General features: G+C 38.4%; 1 protein-coding gene across 2 annotated transcripts; it reads right to left on the reverse strand.

Moving 5' to 3' along the window:
* Positions 1-306: 306 nt before the first annotated feature.
* Positions 307-21,656, reverse strand: TCAIM (T cell activation inhibitor, mitochondrial). 2 transcript variants are annotated; one of them, XM_084511468.1, is made up of 12 exons: positions 21,519-21,639; positions 21,093-21,223; positions 20,032-20,103; positions 16,713-16,848; positions 16,043-16,196; positions 14,664-14,910; positions 13,360-13,482; positions 11,719-11,816; positions 9,526-9,617; positions 7,869-8,101; positions 6,276-6,407; positions 307-3,432 (listed from the first exon to the last, which is right to left on the reverse strand). In XM_084511468.1, the coding sequence occupies exons 3-12, from the start codon at positions 20,058-20,060 to the stop codon at positions 3,207-3,209; spliced, it is 1,470 nt and encodes a 489-aa protein (XP_084367594.1). In that variant the 5' UTR covers positions 20,061-20,103; positions 21,093-21,223; positions 21,519-21,639; the 3' UTR covers positions 307-3,206. The 2 variants fall into 2 exon arrangements, with proteins under 2 accessions (XP_084367594.1, XP_084367593.1); XM_084511467.1 differs by lacking the exon at positions 21,093-21,223 and having other exon boundaries at positions 21,519-21,656.
* Positions 21,657-22,030: the final 374 nt, after the last annotated feature.

The raw sequence follows: 22,030 nt of genomic DNA on the forward strand, positions 1-22,030 counted from the left end.
CAACACTGGAATCCATACAGAACTGATGCCATAAAACGTTAAGCATACACCTGACAAAATGGAAATTGTTGTTTGCCACTGCATGCATCTCCAGATCAAAGTATTAAACAGCATCAAAATAACGCATTAAAGGTGATTTTAATTTATTTTCCTTAAGTCCCCGTGTCTTTTATTCTAGCACTGAATCTTTGAATTTCCTTCTGGCAACTGCACTAAAAGAATAAGCCTTCCGGAGAGGCTGAATGACACGATCTGGGCACCGTGGTTTATTAACTCACGACGGATGACCAGCACACGTTTCAAGTCTTTGATCACTGGGAAAGATTTTTACTTATCTTTCAAACATTTATTGCAGATTTCTAAACAGGAGGAGGAAAACTCCAATTAAGCCAAACATTAATGACTGAAACAGCAAGACACCAACTCCACCTAATTTAACATTAGAATTTGTTTTCAAAACAAACACTTCTTGAAACTTCATACTGAGCGTGTTTTCACTTGTTGGTCACAGAGCAAGCAGGAATTCTGTACCAAAAAACACCACGGTAGATGCTAACACTCATTTAAAACTATCAGCACGACGAGCCGACAGCATACAGTCTGTTGAGCAGAAGGCGAGGTGTTCTGCCCCATTTAAAAGCAGGTCACAGTTTCAAATTCCCATTTCCAGTCTGCCATTGTGATGAAAGGCTTTCAGAACTCTAGCCCCATTTCTCTCCCTCCCCATCCCCCATTAAAATACTGTAACATAAAATATAATTCTGACAGATTTAAACCATACACACAGCTACCTAAACGGACAGTTCTGTTACTTTCAGGACAGTGTTCAAAAGAAATCAAACCTGTCAAAATAAAATAATACCTATGACATGCACATTAAGTTCAGGTTTTTTCCCCAAGGCTTTCCTACATATATTTAAGAAAAAGAAGGTTGTGAGGACAGCATGTTTGTAAACTCAACCGTTCTGCAGTAAAATTGAACCACAGAAAGTGTGCTATAATTCAGCTAAGATACAGACCTTACAATGTTGAATTACTGAACTAGAAAGAATCTTAATTTTTGCTGCTGCTCAATTTTTGAGCAGTTTTTAGAGATTGTAGCGTGCAGCCCCCTTCTCTGGGAAGACAGCAGCAGAACCGTGACTGGCTTATTGCACAAACCCAAGAACTCAGCCAGGCGGTGAGCATCCAAGGAGCAGGCTGCCAGCCTTTTGGGGGCTGACATGTTTTGTCAGAGGATTTTAGCTACTTCCCTGCTAAACGGAATGGCGAGACTCATGAGATGTATTCCAGACTGGAAGCGTCTAATTGCAATTATTTTCATTACTTCCACATTTAAACTCCATCATCCGATCCCCTCTCGCCCGTCCTTGCCTACTCCTATCAGGCCGGGGTCCTGACAGACCCTTTACACTTGCTGAAAGATCCCACATCATTTCATAAGGGCTCTTTACAGCTTACTTCTCCTTCCCCAGCCACTTCTAGCTGCCTTCTTTAAGACTCAGAGAAGGTCCATAAGTCTTATCACTGTTTTTTTATGACATTAATGTCAGCCTCACTCAATCCCTAGCGGGATTCCTGTCACAATCACATCTAGACCCTCGATCGAGTCTACTAACCTTCCCTCATCAAACATTTCCTCTCTTCTACAGAGAAATTGGAGAGCTGCTTCTTGCCTGAATGCCTCTAAAGGGGCATTCAATTCAAGGAAGAAGAAGAAAATTGCTACGCAGCTTTTATTACAGGAGCTGCCCTACTTTCGAAGAGCTACAGGTGACAGGACTGGCTCAGTTGCTTAGTTCAAACGGGACACAAACATTATTGTCAATACTAGGTGGAGGGAGGGGAAGTAACAGGCATTAGAAAATTAATTGTTTAGTCAGAAGAAACTATCAACTGAACTTTATGACCTATGCAGGAATTGCTGAACATTTGGCTGAACTAAAGGCCCAAGAAACTCCAGTTCTGCCTCTCCATTTTAAGAGACACATTTGAGATCACAGTGTTGCAAACTTAACAACAACGATGACAAAAAAAACATCATAATTTGAAATTGAACCTTTCAACTGAAAAACTAGAGAAACCCAACAATTTCCCTCCTCGATACAGATGTAAATATAAGGCAGGTAAACATCAGAAAAATCCTTTTTTTTTTTTTTGCCAGTTGTTATCGGTGAAGTCCATAAATATTAAGCTGTTGGATTTTCCTCAAAGCATATTTTGCAAAGTAGTAACCCAGATACAAAACACATCTTGGCACGTATTACAATGAAAAAGCGTTGACAAATTCACACACTTTCATTTTGTTTAAGCAATAAAGTACCAGTATAGACACGTTTGCTCTACAGAGCCTTACTGCAAGCTCCTTGCTCTCACTGAGAAGTACTTAACACTTGCAGACAACCCCACTCAAATCAATGCTTCCTTCCCTTAGATGTCACGTTAAACTACTCAGGCACTAAGTGCCCTGAATGGGATTTGCAATCTGGTAGTAGTGTACATAAAGATAAGTCTTCACAAAATTTGAATCGTATTTGCTTCACAAATACAGGAAAACAAAAATAGAATGACATCTCCTCTACAGTAAGTGCAGACAGTACAACTGGCATGTTTTGAAATTCTAAGGCAACAATATGGGACCAGCATATGAAACTGTACTATAGAGACCAAGTTAATGTACTGCTTTCTTCTGCAGAGTAGAAGTAATTTTTTTTTTTTTAATTCATTAAGAGGTAGCAATATGAAATGCCAATATCGCCACCAGATAACTTATATACTCAATTTCTGCATTGAAAAAATCCATTAAGGTGATATGTAGTGTCTGGTTTGAGTACTATACTCTATATTCATGGAAGTCTGTCTGGCAATATTCGTGTGTATTAAAAACACACATGCACATTTTTGCAGACTTGCAATTTAATATCTTTTCACCGTTAACTACAAAAATGCAGTGTGGCAACTGCTTTCATACACTGGGACTCCTACAGCAGTACAGAGAACGTACAGATGCTTCACCTAGAACTTGCAATACTGTGCATTGTGCAAATTGCCTAGGACCCCAATCCTTTCTGAGCAGCAGTTAGAAGAAAATTTGAGGGTTGAGTACAGATATCAAAATACAGATTTAAATAATTTACTCTTAAAAACACTCATATTTATAGCCTCTTACAGAAAATAAACAATTCATCTGATTATCAGATAGGTCCTCAGCTTTTCCAGTTCCAAGGTATACACAGGTCTCCATCCTGCAGCACGGAGTAGAAGTGTGAAATGCAAAGGTGCATGCCTTGTAGGTAGGGTAACGATTCTTCCAGCAGCCGCTTACAGCAATCTATCATCTGTGCACTGGAAACGCTGGGTTCCTTATACAGCCGATCCAAAGAAAACTTCTCAGTGGAAGTACCAATGAGCTCTTTTTCTGTAATCATCATCCTAGCAAATGAAGACAACATATGAGGACAAAATTAGAGCTTTCAAAAACCATTAACTTGAACCAACCTTTAAATAAGTACATTTACAGATTACACACATGTAAACAAAGGTAACGCTTCTTCATGTACAGGTATGGTACAGCTGTAATTTTGGTGCAGGACAATACCCACATCTGCCTCAGAAGCTAAACTGCGTATTCTTCCATGACCATGGGCAACACCATGCCTACACACTTGAAAGCCTGCATCATTAAATTTTTATTTTTTTTTGCTAACAAGGTAATCGGAAAAATACCAAAAGAAAAATCCTGTGAGGTCTATTTCTAATATAAGGCATGGAAGTACTCAAATAACCTTGGAAGTATGAAGTTTAAAACTGTGTAACTACTCTGTCTTCTTAACAGTACTCTGCATGCCATCAAATCTAAGGGATGACAGATACAGTCACTTGATGTGCATTAAGTGTGGTAGTAACTTACTAATTGTAGGAAGTATACAGAATAACAAATTCATAACTTGCAGATGATTATTTCCATTCACTCTAAACAAAGAGTAGTAAGACAGGTCACACAGCAAATTCAAGCTCCTCAGAAGTAAAGTTAATTTGCAGAATTAAGATGACTGAAACTGTGGATTGTATGATGCAGATTCAGATCAGATTCAGCACGCTTATACCTCTACCACAATACAAAACAGCTACCTTCTGAAAGTGAGGAAGTGGATTCATACTAGAAGACTGACATTACCCGCACAAATAACACAATTTTGTGGAACAGCAATGTCCAAACTCTCCAGCACATCAGGTCATACAGAATTCCAGCTACGCTATGCTATTTACCACACATAAAACATTCACCTGCATGTTCAAAATGTATCTAGTACATCTCAAAATATTTTCCTTTATCTCAAATCCCCGTTACAGCCACAAGATGCTAAAGAAAATCAGAAGTACAGAAAGGGTTCTTTTCAAGGAACCATTAAAAGGAAAAAGGGGTTTTCAGCTTCAATAAAGAGACACTACCAGAGAAATATGACATATCCACACACAAAAAGAAGAGGTAATAAATACGGAGTGACTGTTTTGTATTACCTACAGCATAAGAACAAGAACGCCAAATGAAATCATCAGGCCATGGTCTATAAAATAAAGAATACCTCTTCCCTCCTTCAACATACACGTGGTAAACCTAATTCAACTCTGCAATTTGCTGCCACAGGATATTTTGAAGCCACCAAGTGTAAGCTGGCTCAAAAAATAATTAGACAATTAAGAAGGGAATAAAGATCTAGTGAATGCTTTTAACATGAGATAACACTTCCAGCTTCAAGTACTTAGTCAAGTACAGACTGTCAGAAACTGGAGAGGAGTACAGAGTAAAAAGAACACCATAATTTTGCCCCATTCACATAGCCTTTCCATAAGCTAACAGATGATGGGGTTTCAACAGACCTTTGATATGACCGAGTATAGCTGTTCTCAACTGTTTCATACAAACCAGCAATCATGCAACACACAGAAGAGCTGAGATATTTAGCTTGCCTCTTACATTGTTACAACACAGCTGCTTATACTCTGAGGGGAGCCCCACAGTTCTTTCACTGTTAACCTAAAGATGTCATTATTCCTGGATGAGTGTCTTTATGATGTGGGGTAACGTGAGGGTTTTGGGGGGGAGTGAGTTACCAGATGCAAATGCATACATTTGCCACAACATCCCTCCCAACCTCTATAGACAACACTTTTCCAGCTGTCACATACAGAAAGCTGGATAGAGAGCTATTCAACAGTTATCACTGGCAAAAATAACCAACCCTTCATAGCTGTGCTTGGATTATGGAAAAACTCCAAAGAACCTCCATGCTGTACCAAAGTCCTCCCAAACGAGTCCTCCCAAGGAATGAGATCTTAACAGAGCTAAAACCATAAAAGCTTTCAGTAAGGCTTATTCCTAAAATAACCTTCATAAGATCATAGATATGCTCATGACAAAGTGTGAGGTTTCAGCAATTCATTAAAAGCTTTTGAAAGCAGAAAGATAAACTTGCAGTAACGACCTGTAAAAGGATAGTAACACTCGGTTATCCATCACAGTGTTTTATTCGAAATAAAATTGGTATCTCTACTTCACACTCTTCTCAATCCTCAAAGACACATTGAACATACAAGGTCAACAACAAAATTCACAAGTGTGGATATTACATGTTATGTACTTAATGTTAAGTGCTGGTACTGAGACTCACTGTAGTCACTCTCATCTCACAAGCATCTGTGAAAAAGTACCAAGGATGTATTTTTTTCCATCATTCTATCCCTAGTTTTTCTCTTTCCCTTATTATATGCTACCTAATCTGTTCCTCATCTAACTGACAAACAACCAGAAATAACAATTCTCTAGTCAGCCTCAGCTGTTTTTAGTTTTATTTTGTCATTTTCTTGTTGCAATTTAAGTAGCATAAGTAGAAGTATGTTGCTTTTCTTACTCCATAGAAGAGCAAGAGTTTTCCTTTGTTAACAAAAAAAGAAAAACTCTTCTTTTGGGATGTCATTAAAAAAATGTCTTGTAGGCAAGGATCTGAATTTCTGAATAAATTTCTGAATAAAGTACAATTTCTGAATAAAGTACAACTATTTCTATCAGCTGAAGGATGGGTATTTTCTGACAACTGTTCGTTCACAGAACACTTGAATTTTTAGCTTAGTAAAGCTGGTAAGTACAGTTTTACTTTAGAAACAGAAGTTATTTCCACCAGAAGAGCACAAATACTTTCTTCAAAGTTCTGTAACAGCTACAAGTATACAAAGATTTTCGAAAGCTAAGCATACTGAGTCATATAAACACTTACTCTTCCTTTCTTTTCAGGTTCTCTCTTGCTTCCTGTGCTTTGGCAACAATAAACCATTGAAGGGTTGCTGGATCACAGACTGTTGGGATAGTAAAATGTCCAAATTCATGTAAGCTTGGTGTATATCTATCACTGTAATGAAACATGATGGAAATAAAAACCAAGGTATTTTTTTCATATAAACATTGACATGAATTACTTTCAGAATGAATTCTAACTATGAGTAAGAATATCACTAAATCATATTCAGAATAGCTGGTAAAAATTAATCAATTTTGGCTTATGAGAACATAGAAGCATCATACATAAATCTTTTCATTACTTTTTATAAGCAACTCAGTCAAAAAGCATCAAAAAAAATACACCAACACCTTTATACTTAACTGCGTTGTTCTAATGGTGCAAACTCTTTTACTGGTGGAGTTACTCTTTATGTGAGAGAACAACTGGAACGTATGGAGCTCTACCACAGGGTGGATTATGAGCGAGTTGAGAGCTTGAAGCTAAGGATAAAAGGGCAGGGTATCATGGATGACACCACTGTGGGGGTTTACTACAGGCCACCTGATCAGGAAGTCACCAAGACTTCTACAGACAGCTGGAGGTAGCCTCACAATCACAGGCCCTGGTTCTCCTGGGAGACTTCAACCACCCTGACGTCTGCTGGAAAGACAACACAGGTAGGCATAAACAGTTCAGGAGGTTCCTTCAGAGCACTGATGTCAACTGATCAATGGGTGGTGGATGGGCCAACGAGGAGACGTGTGCTGCTGGACCTTGTGCTAACAAGACAAGTTGGAGATGTAGAGGTTGGTGGCAGCCTTGCTGCAGTGGCCATGAGATGGGGGAGTTCAGGATCCTATGTGGAGGAAGCAGGGAAAGAAGTAGGATTGGAGCCCTGGACTTCAGGAGAGCAAACTGGCATCTTCAGGAACCTACTACTTGGAGGGATCCCACTGGTTAGGGCCCTAGAAGGAAGGTGGGTCTGAGAACTGGTTAATATTCAAGTGTAACTTCCTTCAAGCTCAAGATTGGTGTACCCTACAAGTAAGAAGCCAAGCAAAGGGGGCAGAAGACCTGGGCACAGATGAGCAATGAGCTCCTGGAAAAACTCAAAACAGAAAAAGGAAGTAAAGAGCATGTGGAAGAAGGGACAGGCCACATGGGAGGAATATAGGAATGCCATCAGGGTATGCAGGGATGCAATGAGGAACGCTATGGCCCATCTGGATGTGAATCTGGTGCTGTGTGCTCTATATGAACCTGCTTGAGCAGGGGGGTCAGACTAGATCTCCAGTGATCACTTCCAACCTCAACCATTCTGTGATTTAAACCAGCACAACACTGTAAGATAAAAACTCTAATTTTGACTCTGAAGTTGATTAAAACATGCAGAACGTCTTTCAGTCCGACTCCTTCTGAACCCACAAAAAGGCATACAAAACCTTGAGAACTAAAAGACTGACATGAAAGTCTGAAATTTAGTTTTCTTCTTAGTGAAAGCAATAATCAGTGTGACAAAAAAATAAACAAAAAATACCACCACAGCAGTAAAAGCTCTAGAAGGAAGAAATCTTCCCTATAAATACCTACCTTTCTAGAATCATTTGCAAGCCTCGCAGACTGTGAGGATGAAAACGTAGCCTACTGTCAAGTAATTTATTACAGAAAGAGTCCAGCGTCTCGTAGTACTCTTCTAGAGTCAACAGCGGTTGCAGCTCTTCTATGTATATAACTTGTATGCCTCCCAGAAGTTGGCTTATCCGATCTTCCAAAAACAGCAGCCTTTTCTGAAGTTTGTAATAATTTGGCAGTCTTTCAAAAATCTGTGCAGGCACACACACAAACAAACATTTCCTATGTTACACAGAACATTGTAATTGTAAGAAATTAAAAAATAAAAATAAAAAAGGAGCCACTGAGCAGTGCAAACACGTGATCCAAGGGAAAAAATTAATCAAACCATATAAAAAAATTAGAAATATTACATATATACATTTTGGTGCAAGATATAACGGAAAATGTTTGTAAGTATTTTCAGTATTTACACTATAAAGGCACCAAAAGGCCATAACAAGATAGATGGATATCCTTTATCTCTCAATCTATGGAAATTAATACTCTCAGATCCCTAAACAATTATAATTTAAGGCCTACGTAAAATGTTTATCAGCACAGTTACAGTGATAGAGTTATTCTACATACTGTTAATGAGAGTGGTTTTGACAGAATAATTTATATCAACTCTAAAAAAAAAAAAAAAAAAGGCAGTCTCTGTTGCTGGAACAAGCTCTTTCTAAGGATTTGATTCGTAACATATTTTGTCTGGAGTCTGAAGGGAGGGGAGGGAAGGATGAGGCTCCTGATTTACAAATCTACACCAGAAAAGATTAAGAAATGTTCAGAATTGTGAGTCAAGACACAGAAGGTAGGTGACAGGGAGAAGGCTGGAACAGGGAAGAAAGTGAAACAGGAAAAGTCCGTAGTAGTCACTTCCTACCACCTACCCGATTATTACTAGAATGCAGCCTTTCATATAAAAAAAATACTGCCACTGTTCTGAAATTGTTCCAATCTCTCTAGAAATGACAGAGCAGCGGAATCCAAGCAGCTTTTGGCATAACTTCCATTGGTTCAGCATTTGCATTCCTTGTATGGAAAAACTGCAAAAATCCTCTAGGTATCATTATGATAAACCATTTTACAGACCGATGTGGACATTATTTTATTACTTCCTTTTCTTTTTGTTTTTTGTAATTCCTAAATAAAGCACTAGAACATAGGAACGCTTCCTAAAATGGGTTAGAATGTGACAGAAGTTTCTACTCTCTAAAAAACAAGTAGCTAACCAGACTCATGAAAATCTTCATCAACTTTTCCTGTGTATTTAATCTTTGGTGCACTTTTAAATAAAAAACCCTTGTTTTCAGGTTTGAATACAGACCTCTTTGACTTCCAAAGCAAATACCATCACCACGCTTGCTTTGCATAACAAATTAGTTTGATTTACATCTAATCAGGAATACAACTTTGTTTGTTAGCAGGAGCAGCAGTAAAGATCTGACAGAGATTGTTAGTAAAAATACATCACAGGATTAAATTTGGGATGCAATATACACAGTTATGCTAAACATAGCAGCTGCATTATTTCCTTTAAATTACTCATCAGTGATCTGCAACAATTAATATTTTGGTTACAGTTTAAGAAAGGATGTCATAGCAAACAGCATCACTTGCTTTGAAATCTTACTTTGGTCCAGTGATGGTGAACATCCATGGTCCCCAGCATTATGTGGCCTGCCGCACTCATACCTGAACGGTCTGTGAACACCACTGTGCGCCCTGAAGATTGAAGAAAGCTCTTTACTAAGTTTGGTTATTGTAATGATTCCCACAATTATTTAAGGTCTAGCCATGTAAGTCATAAGCAACACATTTTCACTGCACAAAAATAAACCGGTGCTTTCCTTCTGTTCAGAATCTGAAAAAGTGATTCTTAAGAACTCTGGTTCCAGAATTTTTCCATGCCAACCTCAACTAGCTTTTATTTTCTCTGTTTGAACAGATAGATTTGATAGATTTTTTAGTTAACCAGACTTTTTCTTACAAAGACAGTTCTTAAAAAAAGAAAATTGCAGCAGACTGCATCTTCAAAGAATCTGTACAAATAATACATACCCAAAGAAATATATGCTGTGTACTTAAAGTATGTGGAAAAGGTTGGTCAAAGACCTATTAGCACAATCATTCAACGTTATTTCCACAAAGCTATCTGCAGCATTCAAGCCATCAGGAATGCCTTCGTATTAAGTTTTTTATTGGCTTGCTTTTAAGAAAGAATAAAAGCAACATAAAAGTCTAATGCTATTTTTAAGTGTAGCACAAAGATTCTCAAGTATTCTTGAGGGAAATAGCAGAGGCAACTACTTATCAAAATAAACTTCCAACAGATGTCTTCAGTGTGATGTATTAGTCTGCAAGACAAGGCTTAAATAGAAGATCTGGAAAGTACCAGACACCAAACCTAAAGAGTGTAAAAACCAAAACCAAATAAAGCCACTTAATTTCGCTGCCGTAAAACAATAGATGACAATTTCTATGTTATGCAGCATTAACATTACATGGCTGGAACTGTCTAAAATCACTAAATATAATGCTGCGTGCTGAACCAGCTGTAAGTTAAAGTAATGCTACTAGTAACTCCACAATAACTCATTTTTGAGATCAAAAGGGCAGGTGTTGTCTTTGTAACGAATCATACTGGACAACTGCAAAAAGGAAGCATCATTCCATCTTTGATGTTAAGCTCCGCAAGAACTACAAGGATGAGATTGAAATAATTAGGAATCTCTAAGACAGGAAAAAATAGACAAAAGACTAGAACATAATGGCTTCCAATTATGAGACCAGTTATTACTCTTCAAGAGTCTACATGGAAAAGGCAGCTAATTATGTTGAAAACATACCTAGGGGAAGAAAAAAAGCTTCTCCTGAACCCATCTCTCTACCTCAGCATACAGAGGCTTCAACCTGCTCTCAGCAATCGTGTTTCCAAAATACTTAAGAGCAAGCAACACTGACTTCAAGACATCTAGTCCATCCTCTTACCCCAAGGCAAGACCAACTGTACTTTTAGGTACTCACAATTATTTGTCCAGTATATGATTAAAAACATTTGAAAATGGAGACTACAACAGGGTCACAGGACAGACCTCTCTAGCACTTTACATCCTTACCATGCTTAGGTAAAGAAACTAACTTGAAATCTGACACAGTTTATACCTATTGTTTTACTCACTCTGTCTTTTGACAAAGGATTAAGTGAACCCTCAAATGAAAGCCACTCAAAACTGAGTATCTGGAAACAGGCAAAAAATGTGGAGCTACAATTACAGCAAACAGCTACTGCCAAGGCCAAACAGCTATATCAAAAAAAATAGTATGTCAGATTTACAGAATATTTTATTTTTTTCCTGAGAAGGGACTTCATTGTGAGTATTTTATTGAACACACACGATAATACGATTTTGAAGGGATTCTGTGAAGTCCTCCTTATATTGAACGTTTAGAAAACCACTAGTATTTTTTTCTTGAATCTACCATGAGTAACAACCTGTCGTTCCCCACTAACCTTTCAAAGACAGTCTGAATTTTTTGCATTTGTTTGTAGTACTTAGTCTTGTGCCTTCACCTCACTCCTCTTGCATTTATCAAGAAGTAAAAAGCTGAGTGTAGAGAATGCACTGTAAGAAGGGTCACTGAAAACAAGCAGTAGCTTAAAATGTAAATTTTCATCAGCTTTTTAGTAAGCCTACAAGTTTTTTTTGCAGTTATCTAAAGCACTCATGAAAAAAATACTACAGCTCCCTTGTCAGAGAGGAGTCATGTTAGCCTTTGAATCAATACTCTATTAGTATATATGGAACAAGCAGTGGAAATATACCTTTAACATTCTTTACTACTTCAGGTCTCTGTTGGACTAAGCGACCTAGACTGTGCAGTTGGCTACAGCGATGAGCAATACCCCAGCTTCTTTGCCACCTGGATAAAAATACAAATGCAAGCATTTCATTTTCAGCTTTATAAAAAAAAAACAAAAACAAAAACAACAACACACAGGCTGAGATACAGACAAGAACCTTACAACTCAAATGACTCAAAGTAACACTTCTTCGACAGTGATAAAAGCAAAGACCTATTAAAAAGCTGTCCATGTCATGCTATTTGAAGAGATAAAAGTCTAAATAAAATTTCACAATCTCCCTTGAAATAAGTGCCAAGAACAATATGGGATAAAAACAGATAAGAGTAAACTCGTCTAAGAAAAATAAATATAAAAGCTGGTGGATGGAACAGAATTTGAAAATTAAACCTCTTGCCTAATAAAAAGGGGGTTAGTTAGCAAATAGTAACATACGAGCCAGGATTCGGTCCACTCATGTGGCATGCAGCTTCTGTTTGCACACTGTGTAATGTTTGTCTAGAGCAGCAAATATTGTATATAAAGGAAGTTGTCTTTTAAGTTCCTAGCTCAAAATATCATGATTCTAGCAGTAAGTTGCCCTTTTCTTTTTTTTAAACCACATTTGGAGTGGAATAAGTTTTGCTTCTATAATATCATCTTTGTTAAACCACTCAGTAGCCAGGTGTTTTATTAGTGACTTTAATAAACATAGTTTTGACAGCTCTTTCCATCATGCAGAAGAGACAAGCTATTAATTAATAATTTCAAAAAGTGTTTAAATTAAAAAGTTGCCAGTATATCAAAAAACGATGTTTTTCATCTTTGGAAAAATTGCTGACTGATATTGAACTATCTCAAAATGGGAAATTGGCATTCCAGGATTGTGCTGTGCCTGGCCGGGATGGATTTCCTTATCTTCATAGCAGCCCTGCGCTTTGGATTTTTGACTAAGACCAAGGACAACACGCTGATGTTTTGGCTATTGCTGTGCAGCACTGGCACAGCACTGAGGTTCTTTTTTTTTCCTACTCTGCCCCCATCAGGGAGCAGACTGGGGGTGGGCAAGGTGGGAGGAAACAGCCAGGACAGGTGACTCCAGATGACCAGACGGACACGGCCATTCCTGGTTATGGCATTTGTCTTCCCAAGCAACCATTATGAGTGCTGAGGTCTAAACACCTGCCTCTCAATGGAAAGTACTGAATTAACATTCAATTAACAAAGCTAACATTCTCATTCAACCTTTAAACACCAGAGCATTAGGCTGGAGGATCACAAATAGTAGCTTCCTATTAATATATTTATTTTTCAGACTCCTGATACTTGAATTCTTTCCTAAGTGATGAAAGACTAATGTAACTCCTGGAAGGTTCCTAACTCCTCAAAACATAGCAAACCTATGTATTTAGTTACAAATGTTAGGTCTTTCGGAGCAGATTGTAACAGGGAACTTGTGTCCCGCTACAATTCTTCTGGAGAAATCTTGTTCAATGCAATAACAGTATCATACATGAAATACAGCTGCTTTGCTAGAATAGGCCTTTAAAACTTATGGCACCGTATTACACAGTGCCTCACTTTGGCTGTCCTAATGCAAATCCGACTAAGGTAATTTATTACCTGATATCCGAGAGCTGGAGCTGATGAGAAAGTTCCAATTTTAAACGTTCAAGTTCTTTTCTAAGTGGCAAACTCTTCTTTAGCTTTTTAACTGCACTTGCTTCATTATCATCTAGCCAGGATCTAAAAAAAAAATTCAAAAAAAAGAGGAAAAAAGTAGAACGTTGAATTTTCTCTCTCATACAAACAGTACATCTTACTGCGAACACTGATGTTTTATTTCAAGTTACAAGGTAAAGAGATTTTTTCTTTCTAAAGTAGAGGTTAGAAACTGAAAGCACTAACTGCTTGCCATTAAAATATTTACAAAGGTAAACCCGCTGCTCTGTATCTTCAGGGGGACTAGGCAATCAGATTGAATGGAAAGACTTTGACAACATTGCAACTATAAAACTTTGAGAGGTGTGAAATGTGTAGAGCAGCAGATTAGTGCTATTTATTTAGGCGAGCTGCTTCAGACATCAGTGCTTTAATGAAAGAAGTTCCCAATCATCTGTCTTTAATAAATAAATTATCCTAAGAGACTGTCAAATAAAGGAGGTGGTACTAAAGGGCCAAGTTACAAAACTCTTACAGAGCTGGAATGAGCACGGATTATACAGGTCAAAGTTTTACCGTTCTTTTGTCAGTAATCACAACCCTGGAAACACGACTTATGGTGCACATCTAAGGCCTTGAATAAACAGTTCATTCTATTTTTAGGAGAAAGCTACTCTTTAAGAGATTTAGCCTTGGCTGATAGCATGAGCTTATTCTCACACACTCATTTTTACAAACGAATACTTCAATTCTTATAAAGTATTCTAAGGGAATAAAGCAAACAAAAAAAAAAAAGGAGCCCAGCACCAAACGGCTAGGTATTAAAACCAGACTGTTAATAGATAACTGCAATGTGTCATTTCTTGTCAATGTGTAAAAACAAGTAAAAATGTTATACACTTGCTAAATCCCAGTTAATAAATGTTTTACAGTAGTACGTAGTATAGTGATTTTCGTTGTGGAATGCTAGGTAGGATAACAAGTATTTTTTATTTTCCAATGACAGAAGTCTCATCGTTATAAAAAAAGTTTTTGATACGCTGATTTTAACCGTCCCCAAAAGGAGCATATACAGTTTATAAACAACCAGCTTCTAAATTATAACATGCTGCATATAACACAAGTTTAGTATTTGTAACTGATGGTAGACCCTTAGAAGCATGCCATCTGGCAACTTGAAACACTCTGACCTTAATTTTCATGTATTACCTCCTTTCATGTATTATTAGGTTACAAAAATAAAATCAAATACAAGCCTTACATACGTTAAAGTAGTTTCCACTCTTTGGGCTTGTTCTAGGTCTTCCTCAGGATCCTTGAATCCAGTAAACGAATAGTAAGTTTTATCCCATTTGATCGGTCTGTTCAGTGTGCTTTTTGCTTCCTTGTGGGGCTGAGAGTTCACATTCAAACTCTGAACATGCTCCGTAGACAAACTGCAGGAGTTGAGAATATCTAATACTGTGCTCAGGAGATCTCTAGTATGTAGTGTAAAACTGACGGCTCGAAACCCTAAAAAATACAAGTCGTAAAAATTAGCATTATTTAACTGAATTACTTTAACTGCATTCACATTTCTCTCATCTTAAAAAATTAAAAACAAGGGTGCGAATACGCAGAAATTATTATGGCCTTGTTTTTTCAATATTCACTGCAAAATTCAAAGCAGTTTAACCTTTACAGTCATCTATCTCCAGAACTATAAACATTTTTAAGTATCTGAATCATTGGTCAAATCAGAAATCTAGCCGCAGATGCAGCAAAATCCAAGAAAATATTATTTTGCTTTAGCATTGGCAGTGCAACAAAGAATTCATGTTATTACTGATCATCAATTTGCATGGAATTTGCACTTACACACTGGCTAAAATTAAGGTCCAGTAGTTAAATGATTGGACTCACTGCCCAATAAGAAAGCAAGCCAGTTCTGGAGTCAGAAGCAGAATGCTGCTGACAGTTCAACTGGCATAAATAGACTGGACATACTGCTACTATTTTCTTGAAACACAGTTATGATTGTTTTCTGGCAGTAGAGTCCCTCACAATAACGCTCAAGTTTTTGACTAGCAGAATACAGAACATAAAACTCATCTGTTAGATAAGGCATTTTGGTTCATGAGAGACAAATACATAAAACAAAATTAATCAAAACCTCTATTCTGAGCTTGGCAATATTGACTGTAGTCTCAAAGCTAAGAGAACATGTGGTGAATTAAAGCTTCAGATACTACATACGGCATCTGCTTTCAGAAGAAATTCCTGCTGATCCTACAGGCACCCTGCTATTGAGTACTACACGTTGTCTGCAAAACAAGGACCCTCTTGTTGTTCAAGTTAAACATAAATAACATATTTAAAGCACAACAATTATCACTTACATCAGTGTTTTTTTGTTTGTGTTTTTTTTACTTCATCATACTGCAATTTAACCTCAAATTCTCATTCTTTCAGTACTTTTAAAAGTTCAAGATGTTTAATTATTTAAGATGGTCTTAGCTGGTCTGATCTAATACATGTTTTCATGGTTTGACAGTATTTTATTCAGTTGAAAAGTCATCATGACTGCACAAGGCATCAAAGACTGCACAAAATTCTCTCAAGATTTTTAATACAGTAAGATACATTCTACATGATATAAAAGCACCTGAAGTACTGAAGGATTCTTGAACATTAGAAGAGTTTGGTTCTCTTTCTCTTACATAAAAAGTAAGCTGAGTTGGTTTAAAAGAGCGAAATCCTGGTTTCTGCAGATTCTCCAAGTAGCCATTTAACCTCTTCAGAGAGTTTTCATTTACTTCCTGTTAAAAAAAAAACACACACAAATGGGCCAGTTCTCATCTAAACCTTTTTAATCTCAAACGCAAAATTAGCATTTTGCTAATTTTGTCTGAACGACACAGTTCATATTCTCAGCATAAATGAATAATTACCTTGCATGAATACACTGTATGATGCACATACTTGTACATTCCTGTGACGGATTCCCCAAGCCCGTTTTTAGGGCTTTCAAAAAAGGACTTAAGAAAATAATCCATTGATTTCAAATATGATGCATGGCATTTCAAGCAATGTTATAAGTTAAATTGAAAAGACTCCATTGTGTTCATTACAAGAATTAAACAGAAAATATGACTAATAAAAAAAATGTTTAAGGATCTATCCTTGCTAAAAATAAATTAAGCAGTGAATCTTTTTGTTCTTTTGTAACTGTATTCAGCTGTAATGCTACCCCACCCCAAAAGCAAGGAAAACAGCACACTTCCATCCTTGATGCACACCACATTTACAAAGAAATCCCACTGTAAGATTTTTACCCTTTCTTTGGGATGCTGGCCAAAGAAATCCGGATGCACAGCAAAATAGAAAGGTCTGAGAGCATTGATGGCATCAGCTCCTGACAACGTTCTTGACTGAATAATGCATTGTAGCAATATCTTCTCCAGACATAACCTAACAAAATAATAAAATGTTTATGTATGATGCAACCAATCAAGTGACAAACTGGTATAAATTACATTAGAATGTGACAGAATGGAGTAAACATTCTCAATTGCAAGTGTAATCATTTAAAAGTGTTATTAGAAGTCTGAGTGCTGTTTTTTTTTTTCCCCTTGGGACTCACAAAACTGCATTTATACAGAGCAAACCTAACAGGTTCCAGACACGGTGGATGCTAATGGCTGATTAAAGACATTTAAGTACAATAACATTTTCCTCTAAAGTAGGCTCAAATGATAATTTCCCAGTCAAGTAGTTAGACTGATAAAGACTGGCTTTAGTGGTATTTTTTTGCAGCTGTTCCTGAAGCTGTTCCTAAAAACCAGCCCTTACATACTTTTGAACCTCCAAGTTAAAAACCCAGCCCCCCGTTTTTTCTTCAAACAGTGCCAAAGAGTATTAAATTTTTTCCAGATATAATAACCACAATTCAACCAAAAAGTTCTGCATTTGTTTGAGAGTCACATAGTCATGTCAATTTTGAAACGGATTCAATCTAGTTTCCCAAACATTTACTCCTTTATAGGAGACGTCTAGTAAGATGACAGCACTTTTTTGTCCTTTGATCTTCACTGAAAGACAACAAAACCGAATTTCAGTGGTAGAAAAGAAGATTGTTTCAAGTAAGACCACAAAGAAAAGTCAAATTAAAGTTCTAGGAAGTAGAGAAAGTGCAAAAGATTGACTACCTCCAATTACGCATAAATTAAACAACAGTTCTGCAAACTGCACATTTGTGCAACAGAAGACTGAAATGGAAGAAAAAGCAAGCTCTGAATTAAAGACCACCACCATTTCCTGCCACAGCTTAAAGCTCATAATCAAGTCAGCATACACTACAGTGTATTTAAAAATGGCAAGAAGAGGCAAAGCGTGAATATTGAATGATATATTTCTCCTTCACCTGATTTCACAGGGTAACAAATTCAACAGGCTAATCATTTCCTCTGTGATTAACATTAATTTTGTTTTGCAACTCAGAAGGGTAGGGATTATGCTCTGTTAAGCAATACAATACTGTTTCACTCCTCACAGTAACATTCATTCAAACTGCAAGCCCCAGTAAGAAATATACAGAAGGTAAGAAACAAAGCTGCTTCCAATTCACATAAAAAAAAAAAAAAAACCTATGTTAGTAATATTAAGCAAGACTGTAGAGAGCTATTTGCTCAGCATCCTATACCAAAAAGCCAACCTTGGACACAGAAACACGTGAGACTGTTTCTGACTGCTCTCATTAATTAAAACCCACCCCCAAAAAGCCCTAAGTCTGTGCTCAGACAGCATTTCTCATACTGGCAAATGAAACCGCCGAGTTGCTAAGCTGATGCTATGACCCTTACTTTACCTTTCTTCTGTCAACCTTTTGAGCTCTTCAATTAGAAACATAAAAGCAGTTAAAGCTAATGGTTTCTGCCTCTAAGAGGAAGGCAAATATTGAATTAGCAGGTCTTAAAAGTCAGCTTGCTGAAAACAGGAAAAGTTTGTGTAGCGAAGTGGGAAGGAAAACCTGTAACGTAAGAAGAGTGATGAAATTTCCAACTGCTAATGACTAAAGATAATTTTTGTGAGTGTGATTTACACAGAAGACAGAAGTCTGTCATTTATTACTGGCAGACATTTCTACCTCCTTGCTGGACACGTCTGAGGAAGGCTCTAAGATTAGTCATCACTATAGCACACGATCCTACTCGAAACAGCAGGAGATGGTGAAGTACTCTGGCAATATCATGCTTTTATGGAGAGCAAAAGCTCTCAAAAAGAATGTGCCAGAGGTGCTTGGTGACACAGGAAAAAAACCCTCTGCCTGCCCTGTCCAAAAGGAAACAAAACACACCAGATGGAAAGTCCACTTGGTCATAGGCTTTATTATTTTTAACACGGAAAGACAAATGCAACTGTTTTGCTGAGAAAAAAAAAATCTTTCATATTTGTCTTTTGTAGCAAGTGGACACAACGGTGAAAAAAATTATTTCCAGCAAGAACAATAAAAAAGCGAATCCAACCAGTTACCTATCTGATGGCAGATTTTCATTAACAGCCACATCAGAAACCCACATCCTACTAGGCCTGGCTGCTGGGAAGGAAGAAGTAAAGGGTTCGGTTCTCTCTTCACCTTGTTTGTACACTGTATCCCACATTTACCTTCCAGCTACATTGCACGCTGCTTCCAGTAGTTTGGGGAAAAGTTCCAACGCACCTGGAAATTATTAATCATTTCCATCTGCTATACTACAAGAAAAATGTCCAAGTATGGACAACTTCAGTGCACTTGTTTTGTATCTAAACAACTCTGTCATGCTAGTAGGAAGGCTCAGGATGCCAGCCAAAAGTCTATTTTGAACTTGCTTAAAAGAGAAACGCTCAAAGGCCAAAATTAGTCTGCGTGACAGGAGGAAGAATTCATTCACCGAAAATTAAAGACAGAACTCTGAGACATCCTTCAAGTGAAGTGACAAAATATATGAATCGAAATGAATTTAGGGAGAGAAAATGCAAGGAAGATGCTTATGGCTTCTTGCAGAAGGGGCAACAGATTGTTCCCAGAGCTTCATGCTGATTTGAAGAGCAGAGAAAGGCTTCATGTTAAAATCAAGGTCATAACCACTTCGAGGGCAGCCGTCTCCGCTCCGTGAAAGATGTGAAACACAATCTCTCTTAGAATACATTATGCAATCGTATGCTAGAGTAGATTTAATTTATTGATTAATTCCCTTCAGCTTTCTTTCTACTTTTTCTTCACATCTCCCTGAAGCCTAACTTTTTGCACTGAAAAGCTTTGTTAAATTAAGCTCGCTCCTACAGATACATTCACTCATTTTTAAACACTGAGCTTTAATAACTCAGTAATACAGTATATTGGATACTGTATTCAGGTTTACAATACCACTTTCTCATAATTAAGCTATTTAGGCCTTGCTTTGTTTAGAGCCTTTTTAGCATCTTGCTTGAGGACAAGCACATAGCTTTTGGGCATTTTTCAACTCTGGATGCTCTGTTGATAGCTTCAGGCTGTACAGATGAAAAAGCCAAAGAAGTAAGGATTAAACAAAAAACACCTCATCAATTTTACATGCATGCAAGTCATAAGCAAACTTTTAAACACACGGTAATTAAGTCAGCAACACGCCTTACCTTCTCACGACTCTCAAGCAGCAAAACATTTCAACGACTCAATGCTCAAGAAAGCTTTTGGCCATCCATTCACTTAAAAGAAAATAAAAGAAAAAACTGTTTAGTAGTGAACATGAGCATAGACCAGCATTTCTCTAAATCTTGGGTGATAACTTTTAAAGTGAGAATAGCAGTACAAAACTGAGAAATCACACAAAAAAAAAGTTTCACAGAGAACAGTTTCCTGTTTTCTCTGCAAACAGGCTGCAAGGAGTCTAACAAACATTAAGAGTTTCTACTGTGTTTTGATTAGAAGATGAATAAAGATGTTCTAGTTAGGGGAAAAAAAAAAAGTATTGAAAATGTTTCCTGTTTCTCCTGATGTTCAGTTTTTGTCTTAAGTATGGAAAAGAAAAAAAATAAAGCTTTTCAAGCATTAGCCTGTCCAATTAATGGAATTCCAGGTTATTTTTTACTCCACTAAGTCCAAAACTTTCAAACAAGTGATGGTATTTTAAAACTTATTTGCCAAGTATTTTATTGGACCGAGACATAGAAGCAAAGGGAAGGCCTGTTATGCAATAACGCCTGTTAGCCTTCTGAAAAGTTTGCTGGCACTCACAAAAGTTAATCAGCATTTTCTACCAGAGAGAAGGATCCATATTTCTGGATTATCCATCTGTAAACTGAGTGTTTTCAAACAGGAGATAAAACATTTAGCATGTCAGACTGCAGCCACGCACCTGATTGATTAATGGGGATTAAGAGGGAAGATCCATACGGGCAACGTTTCCTCGTAGGTTTTTGGTGCACTTTTAAGAATACTTTATTGAAAAAATTTGGCTTTTACAGCTTACAAAGTAGCAAGCGCCCCAAGTGTGTTATTTCACCTGGGGTGAGGCATTACCTGAGGGACACCACCCTGGCTTCCAACAGGGTGTCAAAGTTACTTTGTTTAGCAAAACAGCTGAAGTTTGAGAAGTGCATCTTACTGAGATTAATATAGTTTATTAAGAGTACGTTATTACGTGCAGGTAGAGGCGAGATATGTTGAGCTAAAATTTCTCCAGCTTTTAAATTACCTTCTGATTATCATCCAGGAGAGCGGGACAATGGTCCCTTTGCTTCTTAGTGCCTGTGGCAATGGTATTAAGTGAGGATTTTCCCCAGGAGCAGCAGCAGCAGGCTCCCCGGTGCTGGGACAGCTCTCCCCCTGCAAGTTTACCTCCGGTTATTTGGACAGGGGATGGAAAAAAAAAAAAAAAACACAACAAAATCTCCCTAATCTGCGGCGACGCTTTACATAACCAGACAAAAGCATCATTGTTCCTGCTCCAAACGCTCCGCTAACTGCTCGGAAGCCGTCCCAAATTAAAGCCTCAGCCTCCAGGAGGGGGGGGGGGATTCGCCCCCTAAGGACACCTCAGGAGCACGGCGCCCCCCGCAGCCCCCCGAGCAGGACGCGGGGGTCGCCGCCGCCGCTTCCACCGCCTTGTGTCGGGGCTTACCTGCGCCTGGCTCCTCGGGCAGCCCTCGGAGAGCCGGCAACGAGCACAGGGGGAGGCGGCCCGGCTGCTGCAGCCCGAGCAGCCCCGGCCCTGCCCGGCCCGGCCGCACGGCGCCCCCCGCTCCTGCCCCTGCCCGCCCAGCCGCCCGCCGGGGCCCGGCCCCCATCGCCCGGCGCAGCCCCGGCCCCGGAAACGGCGCCAGGGGGCGGGGCCCGGCGGCCGCTCAGGGGGGTTCCCGCTGCGGGCGGGGGTTGCGCATGCGCACCGCGGATGCGCTGAGGGGAGGCGATGGCTGCCCCGCCCCATGGGGGGGGGGGGGGAAAGGGGGTTGAGGTGTGTGGGGGTAGCGGCACGTTTTGGATGGTGGTTTTGAGTAAAATGCACTGTAAACAACACAATTATGCATTTTTTTTTCTTCCACAAAACTAGAATGGTGTGGAATTTGGTGGTGGCGTTGAGCGCTTTTTGACAATAAATTATAGCCAGGTGAAACACACGCAAGGGGTTATGGC

The sequence above is a fragment of the Aythya ferina genome, assembly GCF_964211825.1.
Source record: "Aythya ferina genome assembly, chromosome: 2".
In the NCBI taxonomy this organism is placed as follows: domain Eukaryota; kingdom Metazoa; phylum Chordata; class Aves; order Anseriformes; family Anatidae; genus Aythya; species Aythya ferina.